Below are 23600 nucleotides of genomic sequence, written 5' to 3'. Positions count from 1 at the left end.
GTCATTTTTATTTACTTCATCTTGAAGCTGTGGTGGTGGATGGGGCTGAAGTGTTGAGGCTGCAGTGGTCCACTAAGAACGCAGTCTCCAAGTTCTTTCTGGTCCACGCGACAGCCCACTGAGCCCATCTATCTGGAGAGGAGGCACATGGCAGGCTTCTGCCTGCTTAAGTCTGTGTGTTGGGGATGGAGATGCTGTGACACACCCGTCACTGTGGACTCTGGGACTCTGCATCCTGGAGCCAGAGGGAGACAGATTCAGCTCTGGGTTTCTCACCTTTTGTAATCGCTTCACCTTGGTTAAGTTGCGCAAATAAAGCTGAGCGTGAAGGAGAAGATTCCTCTTTTTTACCCTCATTCTCAAAAAGCGGAGGTGGTCCAGGAGGAGGAGGAGGAGGTGGGGGTGGAGGGAAAGCGGGCCCAGGGGAGAGAACAGGCGATGCCGATGCACTGGATGCGACTGGACCCTGGGAAGAAGGAAGAAGTCGTTGCATGAGACTGATGTGCTGAGAGCTGCCATTTTGTTACCAAAGAGGGGATGGGGCTCAGAATTCACAAAGAGGGCCTCCCTGGTGGCGCAGACAGTTGAGCACAGAGCTGTGAAGCTGTCTGCAGCCTCTGCAGTGCTGGTTCGATCCCCACTGGCCACGGGATAAACCCACATGGCGCAGCAGACCTCGCCTATCTTGCCCACTGCTCCCCTCAGCAGTGTATTTCAGTCAGTCCACCTGTTCTGTTCCCCACTCGGTCTCTGGTGAATTCTCTCACCCTCCTGCACATCTGGCCTGTACCCCATTTCTCTCTCTCTCTCTCTCTCTTTCTTTTTATATACCCCAGTTCTTGTATAAATAAAATAAATCTTTAAAAAAAAAGAATTTCACAAAGGCCATGGAAGAGGCACAACTGTGCATCACGGGCCTGTTGGGGGGATTGGGGTTCAAGGGGGGGATCCACCATGGGAGCAGAGTGTGACTGAGCTGGGCAGCCTTGTCAGTGGAAACGCCACATCCATGACTCATGCTGCCAACTCAGAGGCAAATAAAGCCATATTCATAGGTTCACGTCCAACGCTTGGGATAGGAGTGGAGCTGGACCTTGACCAGTGAGAATCTGAAAAACATGGGACACTGGTAAAGAGGTTTGACCTTTTAGGGACAGATCACCAAAGACAGAGTGGTGACAATACTCATTGGTAAAATATGAGATGTAAACAAAGTATTAGGCATAAGGAAAATATTCAATATTTTTAAACCTTTTTCAGCAGCTAGAGAAATACTGAACCTCTCCCTGGGGCTCACTTTTCAGTGTGCAGGCCTCGCACTATTCAAAGCTGGACATAATCGGGGTCCGGATCCATGTTGGAGTCTGGTGCATCCAATGTTGGTGGTTAGTGAGCAACTAAAACCTGGAGCCTTCCCGGGCAAGCTCTCTGCTTGTTCTTAATTTTTCTGCTTTGTGCAACTTTGCTTTCAATATGAAATTTTGACAAATCCAATAGCAGTAAAAGGTGAGCGACAACAGAGGGATTTGTTTTAATGTCTGAGAGGACCTCAGAGGGGAAGTTTTCAAAGGACTAAATTAGTAGCATGGGACACATATACAACAAACTCTGGTTATATAACATTTACTTTTTTAAAAAACTTTGTTTTTGCATAGAAGAACTGAGGTGTAGTCCAGAGGTGTGGGGGGGGTGTGAGGATTCACCAGAGACAGAGTGGGGAGCAGAACAGGCAGACTGACTGAAATACACTGCTGAGGGGAGCAGCAGGCGAGACAGGAGATGTCTGCTGCACCATGTGGGTAGCTCCCTGGCTGGGGATCGAACTCGTGCTGCAGTGGCTGGCGATAGCTTGATAGAGCTGAAACTTAACCCCTAGGCCACCAGGGAGGCCCTTATACCATTTACTTTTAAACCTTGAAGTAAAACTGTACACCTTTCCTAAGGAATTATAAGCTTATATGATTTACAAAATAGGAAACTGAGCAATCGAATCTGGTAGAAATGGGACACATATTTTCAATACAGATACAAAATAGGAACTATCACTTACATGTGAGCTTTTTACACAGATAACATATTCTTATTTTCATCACCCACTCAGGATTACAAAGTATCATTATCACCTGAAGTTTTCACCTGTAAATAATTTTCAGTTGGGGAAAAAACACTATTTTCAAAGCACTTACAGGAACCCTATTAAGTATAGAATTAGGCTGCAAATTAAAGATGCTTCTCTTACTCAGAATGCATGCCTTAAAACTGAGCAAGTTGGAGGGTGCATGTCTTGAAGATATAATTTGTGATGGCTTGTTTCTTGTTTCTAAGGGAGACCAGACTGACTCCATTAGGATTCTCAGGTCAAAAAGAAAATGACTGCAGAGGTCTTGACATTGGCCACATTTTTTTTCAGTATCTTAAATGTATTCTATTATGTTCCTGGGGTGACATTTGAGAATTGCTCTGCATCACAAGAACATCATATAAACTTTGTGCATCCAACAATATTCCAGTTCTTTGTTCCAGACACTGAGGGTCATAAACACACGATCACTGACACATTCAGTGCTGGGATGACTCTCCTGCATGTGGACTCTGCTGCTTATAGACCCCTGAAGTTGTGGAAAGGGGAGATGGCGCTGGCTTCTTAGTTGTAGAAGGATACAGGTGGTTCCTTTGCTCTCAGAAATCGGAGCTTCTTTCTAAGAGTCGTTAGAGGACTCTGAAACCAATAAGCTACGTGTTCAACTCTTTGGAACTGATGGCTGATTCAGGAACACCAATCAAAAGATTTGTTGCAACGAATGTTGGCTAGGAAACTAAAAATGGGACTATTTAATTGTATCTCAAAAGAAAAGAACTCAAAATATATGTACGGCAGGTGCACTAAAGGTAGCGATAATGAGTGGCGTGATGGACAGTGTCAATCATCTTGCTAAAGACTGCATTTTCCTGCCTGCCTCGTATCTTGATGGAACCGACGTGATTATAATATGCACAAGTGATGTAAACTGACATGACTGAGAATATAAGACATTTACTACCTAACTTTAAACTCTGTCCCATTACTGGACACTTAGGGCCCATATGATCGGAAGGATATTGTGAATTAATGTTATAACATAAATCTTGTAATTATCTTGTAAGACATAATTACACTGCACTGTAAATTTTTTGGTAATAAAAGTGTTCATTGATCAAAGGGAAGAAAAGAAAAAGAAAAGAGAAAAGCCCTCAAATATGAGAAATCAGGACCAGTGGAAACTGCCTTCGAGATTTCCTTTGTACGTTCTGGCTTATTCCTGTATCAGCCTCTGCGAGCTCACAAAACTAAGCTCTGGTTTCCTAGGTTACTTCACAATTAGCATTCAGGGGCTTTACTGTACAGTGGACTTGAAAACAAACTCATTAGATGTTCCCTTAACAAGATCTCCATGGGCTGCCCCTTGCAGCGTGCAACTTATCAGCCTCTTTCTCCGCCTCACCTCCTGTGGGATGTTACAACTTGATTCCAGAGCTTTCTACATTTGCACGTGGGCCTGTTGTGGGGACAGCCACCTCTACTGGGATCACAGCTGGACACCATGTCTTCAGGCTCCCACACTGAGCAGAGATGCTCAGGGGAGCGAAGGGGGCTGAGAAATCTAGGAAGTCTAGAATGTACCAGGCGCTGATGGTTTCCATTCATGTACCAGATATTAACATCCAGTAGAGGACAGACTCTATGCCAGGGGCTTCCAAACTTGTCTAAATATGGGAACCATATGGGGATCCCCCAGGTCATGGGGCAGAAATGCTCTCAGAGAGGTGGGACACAGGCATCGACGTGTAAATCTCCTAGGGGTGGGTGTCTGCGACCAAACACTCTCTGCTCTGTGCTCAGATGAAGTTATCTGTCATGACAGTATTCTTGAGTCTATATTAAAATCCCTCTTCAACAAAATATAAAGCAGAAAATCAGGAACGCTGACCCAACACTAAAGGATCAGTAAATGGAAGAGACATAATTCAAGCACACATCTGCTTGGTTCGAAAGCCATCTCCAGGAAAATCCTTTATGTTATTTGATTGATTTTTTAAAAAGATTTATTTATTTATGCATACAAGAGCCAGAGTACAGGCCAGAGGTGTGGGGGAGTGAGAGGATTCACCAGAGACAGAGCGGGGAGCAGAACAGACAGACTGACTGAAATACACTGCTGAGGGGAGCAGCAGGCAAGACAGGAGAGGTCTGCTGTGCCATGTGGGTAGCTCCCTGGCTGAAGATCGAACTCACGCTGCAGTTGTTGTAGACAGCTTCATGGGTTGCCTCTTAACCCCTTGCACCACCAGGGAGGCCCTGATTGATTTTCTTTTTGATAGTCACTAGTCAAATGAAAGAGCCAGAAACAAGGGTTACCTCAACATACTGCTCTCAGAATAGAATAGAAACAGCTGAAGAACTGGGAGGTGTTTAGTGTTTATCCCACACTCCTTTCTCTGTAACGTAAGAGCTGACAAGCACCTATGGCCACTGTGGAACCAGGCTTGACCCCCGTGGGGATACAGGATGTCCTGGCGTTGACACTGGATCCTCAGCTTCCAGCCATCCTTCATGCTGGTTTGTTATGACTGTTCCAGAAAATGATCTCATCCATTTCTCCCAAGCACCCACTATATCCAGTAATAGGCAGTTGCATCCAAATCTTGGTTCCTTGCCTAGTGCTCTGGCTATTCTGGGATGAGGTCCCAATCCTGACCCTCTTCCTAGTTACTAGAGATTGAAGGGCATTGCCTCTTGGTGTGGTTCATGCAGAGGTAACATACCATGTTCTCCAGACTGAATGGGAAATAGTGGACGAGATCAGGGCCATAGTCTCAGCCGCCCACTGGGTGATCAATGCACCCCTTCTCATTCTCACCTCCAGCAGGCTATAGGTGCTGGGGGAATGGAGTTGAAAGGAGAAGAGGCACCAGAAGAGAGTAATTCTGGCACAGTTCCTGTTGAGTCAGGTCGGTGTAGACAGAAAAGGCTAGCTCCAGATGGCCAACTTGTCTGGAAGGTGCTAAGAAGAAGGTCTGGGAAAAGCCTCCGACTCAACAACACCAGTTTCAGGGACCCGGGAGCGTCATAGCAGATAGAATTCAATGAATGATTATTCACTGCATTCATTTCTCTGAATGGAGGCTATGCGGGCAGGAGTACAATGTGGAATAAAGAATCAGTGAAAGATGCCCTTTAGCTGCAAGCTCTCAATATTTCAGGCTCTTCTAAAAGAAGCCTTTGCTTAATAAAAAAAAATATATATTTTTTAGTATTTTACCCTCACATTTATGCTCATTTCTTTCTTCTTTTTTAAAAAAGATTTATTTATTTATGCATACAAGAACTGGGGCATAGGCCAGAGGTGTGAGGGGGTGAGAGGATTCACCAGAGACAGAGTAGGGAGCAGAACAGGTGGATTGACTGAAATACACTGCTGAGGGGAGCAGCGGGAGAGACAGGAGAGGTCTGCTGCCCCATGTGGGTGGCTCCCTGGCTGCCCATGGCTCGAACTTGTGCTGCAGAGGCTGCAGACAGCTTCACATGCTGTGCTTAACACCCTGTGCCAAAGGGAGGCCTTAGGCTCATTTGTTTCTACAGTGTAGGGTTAGAAACCCGAAAGCTCGGGACCTACAGGATTCTGAGATCCTGCGATCTGCACACGATGACAGATGAAAGTGAAGTGAGAACAGCAAAGGAGGACCCTTAAGGAGAAAGGAATAGGCACCTCCGAGCAGCAGTGACCTACATGAATATTTTTTTACTACTTTGTTATATTGATCAATGAGTCTCTTAAGTATCTTAGAGTTCCCGAGAGGAAACAATTGAGAAGCTATCATTTTATTAAAGTCATTGTAACCGTGGCTTATAACTCAAAGAAAAGGAAAGCCTCCAAATCATGATTTTAAATGGTCATATTCAGGGAGCAAAAGTTCACTCATATTGCAAGAACACAGCATAAAACCTACGCCCTGCTTTTGAAAGCTCTGTTAAGATGAATTTTTAGAGCAGGTGTTTGATTATGTCTTTTTTATTTGGAGGGAAAGGTAGAAAGACTTTTTAAAAAGTAGGCAAATCCCTTTCTCTAAGTTAATTTCAACAGGACTGCCTGGGCACAGCTGCCTCCTCTGTTAAATATATGAAGAACAATGATAAAACAATGAAACCATTGTATGTGGCATGTGGAAAGCTGATTATGCTTTGGTTAGATGCTATACATAAAAGGTAAATAACTGCATTAATATATTATAGCTGTGTACTAATGCATATTGGAAATTTTTTCATTAGCTGTTACTGGAAATAATTACTAATGGTTTTATTATGTTAGAATTTAGATTTTGTTCTAAAAAGGAAACTACTTCCAGCTCTTAAATGAAAACTTCACATTGTTTTGTTGATAGCAATTACATATGTTAATCAACAACCCACTTCTATCCGCCCCCCAAACACTGTTGCCTTAGTTATCCAGTACATTTGGGTACAGTTCAGTTTTGGATCTAAATAATCTAGAAATTGAGTCCAATTAATCATTTTGTCAAGTTTGTAAACGTAGGACTAATACGGCACTTAGAAAGAGGTCAGTGTTTTCTTCTGACCAAATTAAGCAAATAGTGAAACATATCCGCCTAAGTTAAAAAAAAGAAAAGGTTTCTGGGCCTCCCTGGTGGCACAAGGGGTTAAGCACAGCACTGTGAATCTATCTGCAGCCTCTGTAGCATGAGTTCAAACTCCAGTCGGCCAGGGAGCTACCCACATGGCACAGCAGACCTCTCCTATCTCACCTACTGCTCCCCTCAGCAGTGTATTTCAGTGGCTCTGCTTGTTGTGCTCCCTGCTCTGTCTCTGGTGAATCCTCTCACCCACTGCACCTCTGGCCTGTACCCTGGTTCTTCTTGTATGCAAAAATAAATAAATCTTTTTATTTTATTTAAAAAAAATTTATTTATTTATGCATGTAAGAACTGAGGTACAGGCCAGAGATGTCGGGGATGAGAGGATTCACCAGAGACAGAGCAGGGAGCAGAACAGGCAGACTGACGAAGTACACTGCTGAGGGGAGCAGCGGGCGTGGCAGGAAAGGACTGCACGCCATGTGGGACCCTCGGCCGCCTGGCGGCTGGGGATCAAACTGGTGCTGCAGAGGCTGTGGGCAGCTTTGCAACCCAGCGCTCGACAGCTGCACCACCGGGGAGGCCCAAATAAATCTTTTCTTAAAAAAAATAGGTTTCTAAGATTTTCTTGAATTCTGTCCACCATAAACAAATTGCTTTGGAAAATTTCAACTTTCACATTTTAAATTCTAAGCTTTTGAAACCAAACAACAGGGCTAACAATGATGATTTGACATAAACAGAACTTCATTCTGTTACTCCCTTGCCAGGGGCTGCAGATCCTGGGATGGGGAAGTTCGTTAGAGGGGGGACAGCTGCTGGAACTTGGGACACTGGGGGCACGAAAAAGGGGGTGTCCAGCTCTTCTTAGAGGGTGGCCTCAGGGCAATCACAAAAGGGGCTTCTGAAACTTTGCCTTCAAATGCTTTGGGGGTCTTCAGCCTAGGAGAAGCTCTAGGGGGCTGAGGCAATGGGGAAATGTATATGGAGATGACATTCATCTCTAGCTTTAAGCATCAGTCAAGCAACCTACATCCTGGCCTGTATTTTTACCATTTTTTAAAAAAAGCAGAGACCAAGAAAATAAAAAGATCACGTACAGTCTCGTAACAGGGGAAGGCGGCCCTCATAACAGAGCTTTTGTTACGATGTTTCTTCTACAAAACCTGTTTGATGACAGCCATATTTTGAGCCACCTGTCTTTAAGTGTTTGCAGAGATCACAGATGAAACTACCAAAGGAGACAGCTGACAGGCGCGGTATAGTTTATGGGTTTCATTGCACCCCATCCTTGCCTTACCGCCACCACCCTAATACTCCTGCACACCACTGCAGGCACACATAGAGGCTCCTTCTGCTCCTTGGTCTCTCTTTAGCTGCCCACCTTGGAGATATCCCGACTCATCAATCACCTGGTTAATAGTTCATGGCCTTCAGGTGACAACTTACATGAGCCCGAGGGCAACAGGGCAGCAGTTTAACTTGAGCAGTTTAAAAATTAAAACACCATTTCAGTCACAGACACATCGACATGCCTCAGAGAGGCCCACAGGAGCTCAAAATGCTTTATTTATTTATTTATTTTTAAAGATTTATTTATTTATTTATTTATTTATACAAGCACTGGGTACAGTCAGAAACGCGGGAGGGTGAGAGGATTCACCAGAGCCAGAGCGGGGAACAGAACAGGCAGACCGACGAAACGCACTGCTGAGGGGAGCAGTGGGAAGCAGGAGAGGTCTGCGCGCCATCAAAATGCTTTATACCGAACATTTTTGTAAAATGTTTTGTAAAATTTTCCCCAAGACAAAGAATCTCAAATGTTCTAGGTAATATGGTACATCTTAAATGAGAGGATGATAAACCTCTGATAGACCACAAGATCAGACAGTTTTCATAGCAGCAAAGTCATAATTTGGGATTTGCTTAGATGTCAAAACTAATTTCTTTTTTCTTTTTTTGGCATAGAATAACTGGGGTGTAGGCCAGAGGTATGTGCGTGGGTGGGTGGGAGGTGATGAGAAAGGATTCACCAGAGACAGAGTGGGGAGTAGAACAGGCAGATCTACTGAAATCCACTGCTGAGGGGAGCAACGGGTGAGACAGGAGAGGTCTGCTGCACCGTGTGGGTAGCTCCCTGGCCAGGGATCAAACTCAGACCCCAGCAGAAATTACGCTGAGACGTACCCCTTAGGCCACCAGGGAGGCCCAAAACTAATTTCTTTCCATTTTCTGCAAGATGTATTTTGATCAAAAACTTAGTGAAGTTAGTATATTTCAAATTAGTCATTTTTACATTCCTATTTGTATCACGTTTTTAATGGCAGATAATAAAAAAAGATGGTACATGAACTAAGAGGCCATCACTGTATAGTGTAGTGGATATTAAAGTGAATATTTTTTAAACTCTTATTTTTATCACACCTTAAAATTTTGAGACATCTTTTGCCATTTAAAATAAAATTTCTAGGCCAATCTCTTGCCTGCCTGTAACTATACAGGTGTTTCTTTTCACAAAACTTTTGCCTTGCAAGCAGCAGCGGTGGCTCTTTCTGTTTGCTTGTGTGTGTGCAAGCATCTTGTCCTTTTCCTACTAAACCTGTCCTTTTAAAATATAAAAAAAAATTAATTAAAAATAAATAAATAAAACAAAATAATTCTGAGAAAACAGAATTATTAAAAATACTACAACGATGGACAACAAAATATTGACAGCATACATTGTTAATGTATTATTAATTATTAAAATGTCCATGTAGGGAATATTTCCTATTTCATCCATGGAATCAGAACACTGGGAATTCCACGTTTCCACAAATGTAATGACAGTATTTACTTGCCATCAAAATTATTAGATGGGGGGACTCCCTGGTGGCCTAGGGGGTAAGTCTCAGCATTATCACTGCTGGGGCCTGAATTTGATCCCCAGCTGGGGAGCTGACCCACAAATGACACAGCAGACTTCTCCTGTCTTCCCTGCTGCTCCCCTCAGCAGTGTATTTCAGTAGATCCACCTGTTCTGCTCCCCATTCTGTCTCATGTGAATCCTCTCACTCTCTGCACCTCTGACCTGTACCTCAGTTCAAAAATAAATAAATAAAATCTTAAAAAAAAAAAAAAAGGAAGAATGCCAAGGGGATGGGACCTCTGGCCACAGATGAAAAAATTAAAAATAAAAATTAAAAGATGTGGGTCGGGGGGCATTTTGATTCGTTTTCTTCAGAGGCAGGACTCAAGCATGCTTATTCCAAAATGGAAGTATAGGAGGAAAGTTAATGGAAATGCCAGACCAGATTTGCCTGTTTGGGCAATACTGCTCAGGGACTCACTCTGTCCCATCCGTCCCACCCTTGAGTGGTCGCTGCATGTCGTACACTCAACACAGCCTCATCTGTTCCTGTGATTGAGCTACTTTGCATAAATTGTCTCGATAAGCAGCTTTAATGACTTGCTTGGCCTTGCTTTTCCTCCGGTTATCTGGACCAAATCTGGGATTTCCTGACTGTCTTTTCTTGTCTGCCAACATTGGCAGCTTGAAAATAAAATTTCTCATAAAAAAAGAAAGATAAACTTTTTCCACGGACAAAATTTTCAGAGTTAAAGGTAGGTAAGTCCATCCATGAAATAGACAGACTATAGATAAGCCAACGGTTCCATGAACACAGATAGTGACATGTGGGTTGAATTATCTGGAGAACTACTTTATTTGACCAAAGAAGTCTAGGTCTGAACTGTCATTGAATTAAAGATGGAAAAAAAAAAAAAAACTTGCAGATTTTAGAGTCAGAAAGAAACATTTCTCAAATTATCCATATCTGGTAAAGGTGGGGGAGGAGGGATGATTTACAATAATTAATTTATAATTATATAATTCATGGGTCTCCCCTGGTGGCGCAGCGGTTGAGTGCTGGGCTGCGAAGCACCTCTCTTGCTGTGCCCGCTGCTCCCCTCAGCAGTGTACTCCATCAGTCTGCCTGTTCTGTTCCCCGCTCTGCTCTGGCTCTGGTAAATTCTCTCACTTTCCCACACTTCTGACTGTACCCAGTGCTTGTATAAATAAATAAATAAATCTTTTTTTTAAAAAAGGCTTAAAAATAATTATATAATTCATGATAAATTATAAGGATAATTTATATTTGGTTCTATATCATGTATATCATTACTTAGAAAAAATAGTTTTCAATTAAAAAAAAGTATCAACACCTAGCTTTATAGCTGAGGTACACTAAGAAAGAGCAACTATTGTCTCAATTTCAGTTCCAAAATACACAGAAAAGGCTACCTCATTCTTAGGTCTGAGAAAGGATCTGTGATTAGCTTGGTTTGCCTCAGTGGGATAACCTGGACCAAAAAGCTTTACCAGGGCTAGGCTTTATCTTATATTCTAGAAAAGGTTTATTTTACCTTTAAGACAATCAGTACCTTTCACTAGTTCTTAAGAAAACCTTTTTGTTAATCGGTGATTAGCTTGCATTTCCGGAGTTTATACCAACTGGGAATTAGGGGCAACGCAAATTAGGTATTTGTGAGCAATATGCTGTTGTCTGCAATAAAATGCAGCATCCATTTCCATTACCATCATTTGCTAGAAGAGATAAAGAAATATTCACAGGGCTTCAAAACGCGGATATAATCTGCACAGTTAGTGGTTTGATATTCTGGAAATTGCCTTGTAAAGAAATATGATTACAAATTAACATGTTCAGTTTAGCAAATATGTTTGCATAGTGTCTGCATTTAAGTCCCGGGCCAGTCCAGGCCCCAGGTATAAAGGGAAAAGGACCCTGGTCTAATGAGCTCGCTGCTTCAGATGAAGGAGAAGACTCTATGTCCCTAGACAAGGGACACTTGGCTGCGGCCTTCTGTGCTAAGGCCGTAACATTGTTGGAAGATTCTTCCCCAGTTTACTCTCTAGAAAACTCTTACATATTCTTCAAGGCTGATCACAAAGCTCTCTTCTTTTGTAGGTTTTTCTGGACCTCTCCTAAGAGAAATTTCCTGATTCTTTTATTACAAGGATCTGGTAGGAACACCCTCATTATGATACTTCACATTATATTGTATTTATTTATCTGTGAATTCAGATCTGGTCATCTACCAAGCTTGAGTACTGAAAATCCACTCATTACTCATTTTAATGTGGCCCAGAGTCTGAAACATGTTAGATATTTCATAAATATTTACTGACATGAGTAAATAACTGCTTTATAAGGTAGATAGTGCTAAGCATCATAAACTAAGTATAAATTTTAAGAAGTGCTCTGGGGTGATCTGTGAAAGGAAAGGCCAACTTCCAACTTTGGGCAGGCATGGGGACAAGCAGAGGAGATTAGAAAGGTTTTCTGGAGAGAAGACCATTTGAGACAGACCTAGAAGGCTGGATGGTTGGGGTTGACACAAGAAAGCAAAAGGAAGGGGATTCCAGTTTTTGCATTTCTGGTGGTCCAACCACTATGGAAAGTTGCATGGAGGCTCCTCAAAACATTGAAAATGGATCTACCATATGATCCAGTGATTCTACTCCTAGGAATCTACCCAAAGAACACAAAAACACAAATTCAAAAGGAAACCTGCACCCCTATGTTTACTGCAGCACTATTTACAATAGCCAAGATTTGGAAACAACCTAAATGCATCAAAACAGATGACTACTTCAAGAAGATGTGGTGTGTATACAAAATGGAATAATACTCAGCAGTCAAAAAAGATAAACACATGCCATTCACAGCCACATGGATGGAGCTGGAAGGGATCATGCTCAGTGAAATAAGTCAGAAGGAAAAAGATAAATGATGGTTTCACTTATATGTGGAATATAGAAAAACCAAACAAAGGGTCAGGAAAAAGATAAAACTTGCAAATTGACCATAGATTTGAGGATACAGCAGGGGAGTAGGAGGGAGAGGGGTTAAACAAGGGAGGGAAGAGCACAAGGGACTGTGGTGATGGATCATGGGTGTAATAGTAGTGAGAAAACTACGAGGACTACATGTAAAGGGAGAAATAAAACACTGTTCAAAAGTGAACAACAATGTAAGAAAATTAATTAATTAATTAATTAAAAAAGGAAGAGGAATCTAGGAGTGGGGGACAGAAGCACTATCATTGCAACAGACAAACGCAACTGAATTGTTAGCAATCACAGAGCAACTTAGGGATCCACATTAGTCCTGTCTCTCCGGGCATTACCTTCTGCTACTACACACTTGTGCAGTGAATCTACCACGACTCAAACTTGCTTACGGGATTGCCTTCTGACCTGCTTGTGAAAACAGACATGCCAAATGATCAATCATGTCTTTATACTGTTTCTTTTTCCAGAAAGGAGTATGGTTTGAATTAATTCTCCACCAAAGAGCATCTCACTGACTTTTGGCTATTTGAAAAGATAAAAGTCATTTTTAAAAAAATATTGCATACCATATTTTATTTTATTTTATTAATTAAAAAATTTTTTTTACATCATTGTTCATTTTTAAATAATATTTGCTTCCCCCCTCCCCCTCAGGTGCAGTCCCCATAGAGTTTCCTTCCCCAAGGCACCCGTGCACCATCACCTCAGTCCCCTGTGCTGCTCCCTCCCTCCCTCTGATCCCTCTCCCTCCTCCTGCCCTGCAGGATGTCTCTGGCTTATAATTGTCTGTTTTCACTTTGTTATGTTTTGTACTTGTTACTATTTTTCCCCCTGATGTCTTATTTGGTTCCCCTATATTCCTGTTATAAGTGAAACCATCCGATATTTTTCCCCCCCTCTGGCTTATTTCACTGAGCATAATTCCTTCTAGCTCCATCCACATTGCTGCGAATGGCATGAGTTTATCCTTTTTGATTGCTGAGTAATATTCCATTATGTATATGTACCACATCTTCTTGATCCAGTCATCTATTTTTGGGCATTTGGGTTGTTTCCAAGTTTTCCCTATTGTACATAGTGCTGCAATAAACATAGGGGTACAGGTGCTCTTTTGAATCATTGTTTTTGTGTCCTTTGGGTAGATCCCTAGGAGTGGAATTGCTGGATCATGTGGTAGCTCCATTATTAGTAGACTGAGAAACCTCCAGACAGCTCTCCATAGTGGTTGGACCAGTTTGCACTCCCTCCAGCAATGTAGGAGAGTTATCCTCACCAAAAAGTCACTTTTTAAAGAAGGAAGATTTGCCAACCCTTAAAAGGATGGACCAAAGGCTTTGCCTGCTATTGCTCTTTCTTACTGGAGGGTGGGGAGAGACAGGGAGATAGAGCTTTTCTGTCATGGGGACAAATTTGGGGAGGCCCAGTTTCAGGAAGTGGGGGAGTCCTAGAAGATGAGGTTGGATCCAGGGGTGGATGAAGAGCTTGAGGTACCTAGTGGGGCTCTGCCCTGGGCTGGGGCTGACAGTTCAAAGTCTCCTACCTAAGCACCCCTACTCTGCTCTGGGGAGCACCTCTGTCTGCACTCTTAAATCCCAATTGCCTGATTTTTCTAGGAGGGGCTGGGAGAGTGGCGACAGGACACTCCCAATTACACAAGTGCCTTCAACATTACACATTGAAGAATTTTAATTGAAACACTTAACTGAAATATTTGAGGCGATGGTTTAAATAAATTAGGAACGTACATTAATTTGCTGGCATACAGATTTAGATAGTTTGAGTTCTTGGCTATGAAAAAGTTCCAGTAAATAAAATAATCTTGATCATTAAATAGACAGTTTTAAAAGTTACTACTGTTTTGATTTAAAGAGGAAAAACATTTAAATACTTTAAAATATTTATGTATTCTTATCAACTAACAATAAAACTCAAAGGCATTTATGAGATAATAAAAATTGTTCTAAATATCAAACACTTACTTAGAGCCTCAAAGTACAGCAAACTCTTAACTATTGTATATGAAATAACACATATTTGTTTTTGACATATACTCACTTTAGTGTAGGTAAAGATAAAAATCCAGCAATGGTTCCCAAACTTCAAAAGGCAGAAATTAAAGCTATAAGCAATAATCTTTCCCATAAATAATTAGAAGCCCATTACACAAAATCTTCTTATTCAAATTCTTAGTACCCCAAATTGGTATCAGTCTTTTTTTCCATTTCACTAAATTATATTAAATAGCCCCTTCATGAAAAAAGAAAAAAAAGATTAACTTTGAAAAGTGAAATTTTCAGTTTCAACCTTCTCTTTCTGTAGATTTAAAAAAATAGGGAGTTGGAGGTGATAATATGCAAATCTATTGAGATTTCAGTAGATTCTCCTTTTCTTTCTTTTTTTCCCCAATCTGTCTTTTTTCCTTCAGAAGTGGTTGATAAGTTAAGAGGATTATTTTTTTTAAAACTGGGGTAACACTGGTTTGCCACACTGTATGTGATTTAGGGGAAGAGACTCACACCTCCTCAGCCATCACCACACTAGCCCCACCATAGACCTGTATTCCTTTACCATAGACCATTGGATTTCTCCTCCCTTTGTTTCCACCCTCTCTCTCCAGTAGCCTCAATTCTGCAGTCTTATTTCTAAGTTTTCTGGAGTTTTGTCAGTTCCTTTGGTTTGTTTCTCTATATTCTACAAAATAGTGAAATCATCCAGCATTTATCTTTCACCTTCTGACTTGTTTCTCTTAGCATAATTCTCTCCAGTTCATCCAAGTGGTCAAAAATGAGAGTTCATCTTTTTTATAGCTGAGTAGTATTCCACCATGTATATATACCACATCTCCCTCATCCACTCATCTGTCTTGGAACACTTGGGTTGTTTCTATAACTTTGTTATTGTAAATAGTGCTAGTCTATCTTTCTTGAGAGCCTGAACTCTTTTACTGGGTCCTCTCCTCTTTGTTCTTTCTGGCCTTGACTGATTTACTTCATACTCTAAATGACAAGTCCCCCCAAGGTTTTATTTTCCATCATATTCTATTTTTTCTATCTTTTCATCTTTTAAATATCATCTTTATATCAACCTCTCTAATGAATTTAGGACTTTCATTTTTACGTCTCCATCTCACCTGCATCCCAAACACAATATGGCAGAAGCTGATGTGAACATTTTTCTTGCTCTTCCAGACTAGCTCCTTCTGTTGACTTCTGTATTTTTAATGAAACTATGATACTCCCAGGCATCCAGGCAAAAGATGCTCTGTCTTAGTGTACCTCAACTATAAAGCTAGATGTTGCTACTTTTTTAATGAAAATTATTTTTTTCTGAGTAACAATATATTGAGTTAAGGTCTTGAGGGACTGTAGGAGTCCTCAAGACGTTAATTCAATGTGAGTCCTCAGTAGCTGTTCCTACTCACCTGGAGTCTAAGTAGTAAAGTTTGTTTTCCAACATGGCTTTGTATTGTTGTTATTTGTATTTGCCTCATAATTTATATTTGCACCTGCTCCTTGATGGCAGAAGCTGTAGCATAAATATAATGTCTAGTGCATGCTTTATATGTTGTAGATAGCTAATAAATGACTCATTAAACAAATGCATGGGTAAAAATTCCTCCTTGAGTTTCTCTCAAGATGGAAACCTTTGGTCTAATCTGAATATACAAGAACTGGACTTTTCAAACTTTAATATGTATATAAATCATCTTGAGTAAACCTTGTCAAAGTGCAAGTTCTCACTAAAGAAGTTTGGGGTGAACTGAGCTTCTGCATTTTTCCAAGCTCCCAGATGCTTATTGGCCTAAGAACAGCATCGCACTTCAGGAACTGGTGTCCTTCCCATAGTACCCTGGTTTACGCATCCTGCTTTGTGCTGACCTCCCCCTAGTCATTAACATTCTATTGTCTATATGTTCTTCAACTAGAAAGTGAATTTCGGTAGAGAGTACTATGTCTACTGTACCATATATCCATCTTTGTATTCTCAGCCCTTTGCCCAGAAGCTGGTGTACAGTAGGTGCTTCAGCCCTGTTTATATTTATTTATTTATTTTTAATTTTTTTAAAGATTTATTTATTTGTGCATATAAGAGCTGGGGTATAGGCTAGAGGTGCAGGGGGTAAGAGGATTCACCAGAGACACAGTGGGGCACAGAACAGGCAGATCCATTGAAATATATAGCTGAGGGGAGAAGCAGGTGAGACAGGAGAGGTCTGCTGCACCACGTGGGTATCTCCTTGGCCAGGGACTCGTGCCACAGAGGCTGCAGATAGCTTCATAATGCTGTGCTTAACCCCTTGTGCCACCAGGGAGGCCCCAGCCATGTTTATTTAATTATGTAGTCTCTATCAGGCTAAACTCAGTCATTTCCAAATGAACTTCATCATCTGCGTTGGGAGTTCCACTGTCAGTCAGTGACATGCCTAACTCCCTCTGAGTACTATGGATCTCTTCCATAAGAGAACGAAAGTTAATTAGCTACCCAAAGCCCCAAAGGGAGCTAAAACCCAAGAGCAATTAAGTAGACTAGATGTAGCTGTGGTCAGGTAGACTGGTGAGGCCCCGTCCATAAATCCATAGAGAAGATCAATAAGCTTTGTGGATGCAGACAAGTGAAGCACTATCTGAAGCTTCCCCCGTTCACCTTGATAATAATCTGAAGGCACAGGTTTCGTACAAGTTCCAGATGAACATTTCGATGTGAAAGATTGACAAAAAAGATAAACTCGTGCCATTTGCAGCAACGTGGATGGAGCTAGAAGGAATTATGCTCAGTGAAATAAGCCAGAAGGAAAAAGAAAAATATTGGATAGCACTTATAGCAGGAATATAGGGGAACCCAATAAGACATCAGTGTAAAAAAATAACAGTATAGGGGCCTCCCTGGTGGGGCAAGGGGTTGCGATGCAACCTATGAAGCTCATCGCAGCCACTGCAGCACAAGTTCAATCCCTGGCCAGGGAGCTACCCACATGGCGCAGCAGACCTCTCCTGACTCACCCGCTGCTCCCCTCAGCAGTGTATTTCAGTAGATCTGCCTGTTCTGCTCCCCACTCTGTCTCTGGTAAATCCTCTCACCCCCCCCAAACTCTGGCCTGTACCCCGGTTCTTATATGTATAAATAAATAAATCTTAAAAAAAAAAAAACAGTATAAAACACAGCAAAGCAAAAACAGATAATTATAAACCAGGGGAAGAGGGAGGGGGAGGGATCAGAGAGGGGGAGCGAGGAGCACAGGGGACTGAGGTGATGGTGCACAGGTGCATTGGGGAAGGAAACTCTATGGGGACTATACCTGAGGGGGTGGGGGGAAGCAAACATTGTTTAAAAATGAACAATGATGTAAAAATAAATTTAAAAAAATACCACAAACAATAGCTGTGAGAGATTGAGAACAACTTTCACTTGTAAATATCAAGAAGTAGTTAGAGAGGCCAGAAGACATAAAAATTAACAAGACATACATATTTAATGACATGCTGCAGAGTTTACATTATTTATAATAAGTGAAGATACCCTCTGGCTGAGTTTTAATTTGATCACCAGCAAACAGTTAAACTTTTGCTTTGTTAATGGATATTTAGCCTTTACCTTGAGCAACAAGCTGAAAAGAAATACCCCCCTGGAGGTAAAGGTGCATTCACAGAGTGTTTTGCTTTGGGAAAAACAGAACCCCACCTTGGCTGTAACTGTACCCCCTCCCAACTATTTGCATTTTCTGGGGAGGACAGGATGGAGACAACTGGGGTGTGAGATTTGTTAAATCCACATTATTATCAAGAAAAATTCATCATTATTATGGAAGATTTTGTACACATTCATCTATGTGCAATTTTAATCTATTCTATAAATAATTGTACCCACGTTCTCAAAGCTAAAGTAATTATGGGAGACTTATGAAAGGACAGGAATTGGTCCACAGGTTAATGCCAGAAAGTCGAGAAAATAATCATATTTTACCCTACTCAAAAAAAACTTTTTGTGACCTTTTTTCTGGCCAGATTCTCACAGTCCAGAATAATAGCTTGAATGAAGAACTGCATAATTCACAGAAAAACAGTTACTTTGGTAATTTTAAGTGTAAAGATTAGGCTTCAGCCTTTCAGCTATAGTGTCTGATTTGCCAACAAATATTACAAATCTGACCAACTGCAAGGGATGATAAATAACAGTGTCCTTATTGAGTCCCTGCCAAAAGATCAATTTATTCAGCAAAGTCCCTCTGAGGGACTTTGAGGGACTTTTTCCAGCACTGAGGAAAAACTATGTAAATAATATGGAAAAGACTTCCCAATAATTAAAATAACTGAACATTACAAGTAGTTTCCAAGGCCCTGGTAAGGAAAAACTTACAGAATTGAGAAGATTTCATTTACCACAAGTAAACCTAACAAGAAATTCCAGATAGATTACTCCACAGCTGCTCCTTCACCCCCAAAGGCATCCCTCTTGCACGCCAGCACACTTGTGCACACACACAAACCCGCTCTCCAGTCACTGTCCTCAAAGTTTTGTATTTTGACCTGAAAACTGAAAGAACAGCAGTTGCTTGGCACAGCTGCAGCCTGAATGAAGGCTAAGTTGGTTACAACTGTTAACTTGGGGTAGCCACGATTATTTTTTTTTTACAAAGAAATAGCCTTGGCAGCTCAAAGAGTTTCTGGCAGCAAACTGTTGGTGACTAAAAATCCCAAGAAACTCAGCTCTCAAAATGCAATTTGAAAAGAGAAGAAAACAATGGCTTCTTAGAATACTCGAGATGTTAGGTCAATTAAACTTTTTTTTTAAAGATTATTTATTTATGCATACAAGAGCTGGGGTACAGGCCAGAGGTGTGGGGGGTGAGAGGATTCACCAGAGACAAAGTGGGGAGCAGAACAGGAAGACTGACTGAAGCACACTGCTGAGGGGAGCAACAGGGAGACAGGAGAGGTCTGCTGCGCCATGTGGGTAGCTCCCTGGCTGGCTGGGGGAATCGAACTAGTGCTGCAGTGGCTGCGGACAGTTTCACAGGTTGTGTCCTAACCCCTGGTGCCATCAGGAAGGCCCCTCAACTAAGCTTTTTGACTGTGTCTTTTGAGATGAAACATGTATCTTAAAACTCTTCAATGTTGTGGTATCCGTCAACACCAACACCAAATCTTTCTGCATTTTCTCTGGATGCTCTCCTTTTATACACAGAGGTGAGATCAGTGGGCAATGAGATGAAATGATTTTTAGTTATTTGACCAGATAATCCTAGCAGCCCTTCCCTCTTTGCAAGAATGCTGTGATTGTGGCCATAACTTTACCCTGCATTTTGCTAGTAGATCAATAGACCCCAGTAAGTGAGTAGGAACACGTTTGATTCATGCTGTGGGTTATGCTTTGGAATCTTTTAAGCAGTTTTTCATAATTTAAATAGAAATTTTGATTAAAAATTAAAAACTTAATGTTTATAACATCATTTCTAATCTTTTCTTTTTTACCCCAAACTTTAGTGGAGGACAAAAAATATCAGGAAATACGTTTTTTTAGATATGTCTTACGGTTTATCAAAAGATTTTGTATGTAGGTATGTGTGTTATCTCTGAACCATTTTCTTACCATAATCATTCCTCACTTTAAATATCTGGATAAAATGTTATCAAACCACTCACCCATTAAAGAAAATATTCTGCTTTATAACGATTACCTTTTTTTTTTTAAAAAAAAAAAAAAGATTTATTTATTTATGCATACAAGAACTGGGGTAGAGGCCAGAGGTGTGGGGGGTGAGAGGACTCACCAGAGACAGAGTGGGGAGCAGAACAGACAGAATGACTGAAATACACTGCTGAGGGGAGCAGCGGGTGAGACAGGAGAGGTCTGCTGTGTCATGTGGGTAGCCCCCTGGCCGGGGATCTAACTTATGCTGCAGTGGCTGCAAATAGCTTCATAGTGCTGTGACTTAACCCCTTGCACCACCAGGGAGGCCCTGATTACCATTTTGAATAGAACATTCCCATAGTACAATATGTGCCCAGTCAATTATAGCTGACATTATTATGGCAATCCATGCCACCCAATGCACGCTCTAAGGATCATTTATGTTTTGTCTAAACATAGCATACATATTTAATAAAAATTTTTTCAAAATGTGAGCAGTAACCCATTGGTGGGACATGAAATCAGGTTGTGGGTATTCAATCAGAACTTTATTTTAAAAAACAAATAAAATAGAAAAGACAATGCCTGGCTACGTTTTATGTGGTAAGAGAAAGCACTGTTTGGTGAAACTTGTTTTAGTATTGTGAACAGTATGTGTGTGTGCAAAATCGATTTCTTACTATAGGTTGTCCTTGAAAGTTACTTGGCAAGGCATATATTTCTAATGAACAAGGGAAAACAACTACAAGAATTTTTATATAATTAATAATTCTCTTTTATATTCAAAACACAATTACTCAGCTTTCTACATTGCATTAAAGGTATTCAAATCATTTAGAAGCAATTTTCTATTCATTTTCCATGGGCACCATTAGAGAATTAATAGCCTAGTGTTTGTTGACATGATTGTTTTCCATAAGTGGGTTCTCATTCTTTTTCCATTTATCTACCACAAAACCATAAGCGAGTCAAGGGCTCTTGATTTTTCATTTACTGTTCCCCAGCTATGACCTATCTCCACGCAAACATGTGACAACTTCCTTTTCTGAAAAATTGACCCATAACAAAACAGTATCTCATTGAAAAATTATGAAAAATAATTCCAATTCATCTACATAAGCACTCATCTGCATCCACACAAAACCTTCCATATTAAAACCCTTCAAATGTTTATGAATTCTTTTCTCAGAAACCATAGGTATGGACAGAAGGAAAATAATCAACTCAATGTATGATGCACGCTGCATCTCAGCTCTATAGAGGAAACAGGCAAAGCAGAGAATGAAGAGAAATCATTTTAGAGGTCAGAGTTAACAGCATCTGATGTGCATGTGTTGGGGGACAAAGGCAGAATTTCCACACTCCCTGGAAAAGTCACAAGCTCTCCCTTGGTATTAAGCCTGCCATCCTACATCAATATGCAGACTGAGGTTAGGTGAGGGAAGACAGCTCTCAGGACAGTGAGGCATTCACAAGTGAGTCACTTCATGTTCCACATTTACTCCGGTTAGGTGATCTACTGTGACCACTGAAAGGTAACAGGGAAAGCTTTTTTATATCAAGTGCAGTCACCTAAAAAAGCAAGGAAGATTCTAAGAGTCCCATGAGTCACAATTTAGTGCAGACCATTTAGTGAGCACTTCCTCTGTGCCAGACACTATGCTGAGAACGAAATGAGTTTCCAAGCCCTTAAAGCACACACAAATTACAGTTCAATATGCCAAGGGCTGTGGTTGAGTCACACTGAAGAAGATACGAAGGAAGCTTAGAGGAGAGGCGCCCTACCCAGACTGGGAGTCAATGGAGACTAACGGAAGTTTCTAAGGGGTGATGTTGCACCTGAGTCTTAGAGAAGAGAAGGGAGCCTCTTACAGGGGACTTAGGTCATACAGGACAAAATGTGTTCAAGTAATTAATGAGAGACAATCTGAGATAAATAATTTGACTTGGTTCCACCTGAGCATTGTTGCATTCAGGATTGCACAGTTTGAGGGGGCTGGGCTCCAGTGAGACATGGGAAGCTGCGGCGAGGCTGACCAGGATGGCAAAGGTCAGGTGGACAAGTCACATGGGAATTAAAGTGGGAGGAGACACAGGCTGGCATCGCTAGTATCCCAGGAATAGGATGCTTCTCACTCAGATGGACTGCACATTCACAACTATCATTCAATAAATTTTAAAATGCCAAAAGAGAAATCAAACACCATTTGCTTCATAGTTCCAGCTTCTTAAATTTATAACTATTTTCAAGCCTTCCTGTTTCCTTCCATTTTTATTACAATTTCTCCTCTCTCTCTATTCCATCCTGGTACTTGTAAATGTCTGCATTGCACTTTATCACTTAACACTCACTGGTAAATCATTTCCCGTGTAATTATCATTCATGCAATTTTAATGGCTGCCGAGTTTTTCACTGGCTTCTTACCACAGGCAACCATCTTCTTTCTGTACAAAAGTTTTGCAGGCAGTTTCCAGAGTCTCCTATACCATGACATTTTCATAAAATAGTTGCTGCTGTTTTATCTTCTGTTTTCCTTGAGGTAAATTCCAAGGTAATTCTAGGCCACGGGAAATGGATATTTTTAGTCTTTTAGCTCCCAGTTGGGCGAGGGCCTGTTACTTACTGTTTTGCTCCAGGTAAGGCCGGTGGTGTGGTGTTCCTTGATGTATGCTTGAAGCTCGCTCCAAATGTTCAGATAGGACTTCACCCAATCCACGTGGCGTAAGTCACTTTGGTGTGAGAAAGAGTGGAAGAGACTGGAGTTAGGATCTAAATAAAATCTTAAAAAAGATGGGGGGAAGGAGATATGATTACCAGGTCATTAAGGCTGCAGGTGACCGTGGAGCAATTGTCCTTCTGGCTCAGTCACTGTGAGCCCATTCAGAAGATACACCTGCGTGGAAGGTGGCCCAGCTCTCCTGAGAGAGGCCAAGAGCCCTGACCTCAGGTGTGCAGCCGAGAAGATGACAGAGAGGGGACCCCCCCGCAACTGAGCGGATTCGGGCCTATGTCCTTGTGTCCTCTCCAATGGGAGATGAACATCAAGGGAAGAGTATTTCCCTTTGCCCTGCTTCTGATCCCAAATGGAAAAGAACATGTTTTGGGGAACAGTATAGCAAGGGCAAAAAGTGTTTGGTTTATTTTCTAATCATTTGGGTGATTTAGTCAATTGAAAGAGTGAAAACATTGGAGAATTTGTTATTGTAAAAAACGATTTTCTCTGTACTGCTACAGGAGCATTCAGTTAAATTACCTCAATTTGATACTCATAATGACGTTGTAGGCCGAGCAGGGCGTCACCAGCATTTTTTACCCCAATTTACTGAACCCAAGAGGGAGTAAAATCCTTACTTTTATAAATGCTTAAATTTTATAAGAGGATTAACATACAAGATTGAGAGAACTGTTAGAAATATTAAACTTGTAGGTAGACAAACACAGTTGCATGTATTTTCTTTGAATAATTTCCATGCACATTTTTTTCTA

General features: G+C 41.2%; 1 protein-coding gene across 4 annotated transcripts in view; it reads right to left on the bottom strand.

Annotated features, from left to right (window-relative positions):
* CAP2 (cyclase associated actin cytoskeleton regulatory protein 2) overlaps positions 1-23600 on the bottom strand; it is a 154780-nt gene that overhangs the window by 13478 nt on the left and 117702 nt on the right. For all 4 annotated transcript variants that reach the window (XM_054698331.1, XM_054698330.1, XM_037518905.2 and 1 more), the window contains exons 7-8: positions 22738-22843; positions 277-466 (exon numbers count right to left, since the gene is read on the bottom strand). In XM_054698331.1, coding sequence (XP_054554306.1) covers positions 277-466; positions 22738-22843 — 296 coding nt within the window. The remainder of the gene's footprint in view (positions 1-276; positions 467-22737; positions 22844-23600) is intronic.

This window comes from Talpa occidentalis, unplaced genomic scaffold, assembly GCF_014898055.3.
Source record: "Talpa occidentalis isolate TD23 unplaced genomic scaffold, MPIMG_talOcc4v2.1 talOcc4.2, whole genome shotgun sequence".
Taxonomy (NCBI): Eukaryota; Metazoa; Chordata; class Mammalia; order Eulipotyphla; family Talpidae; genus Talpa; species Talpa occidentalis.
This window is presented reverse-complemented; position numbering and strand designations above follow the sequence as displayed.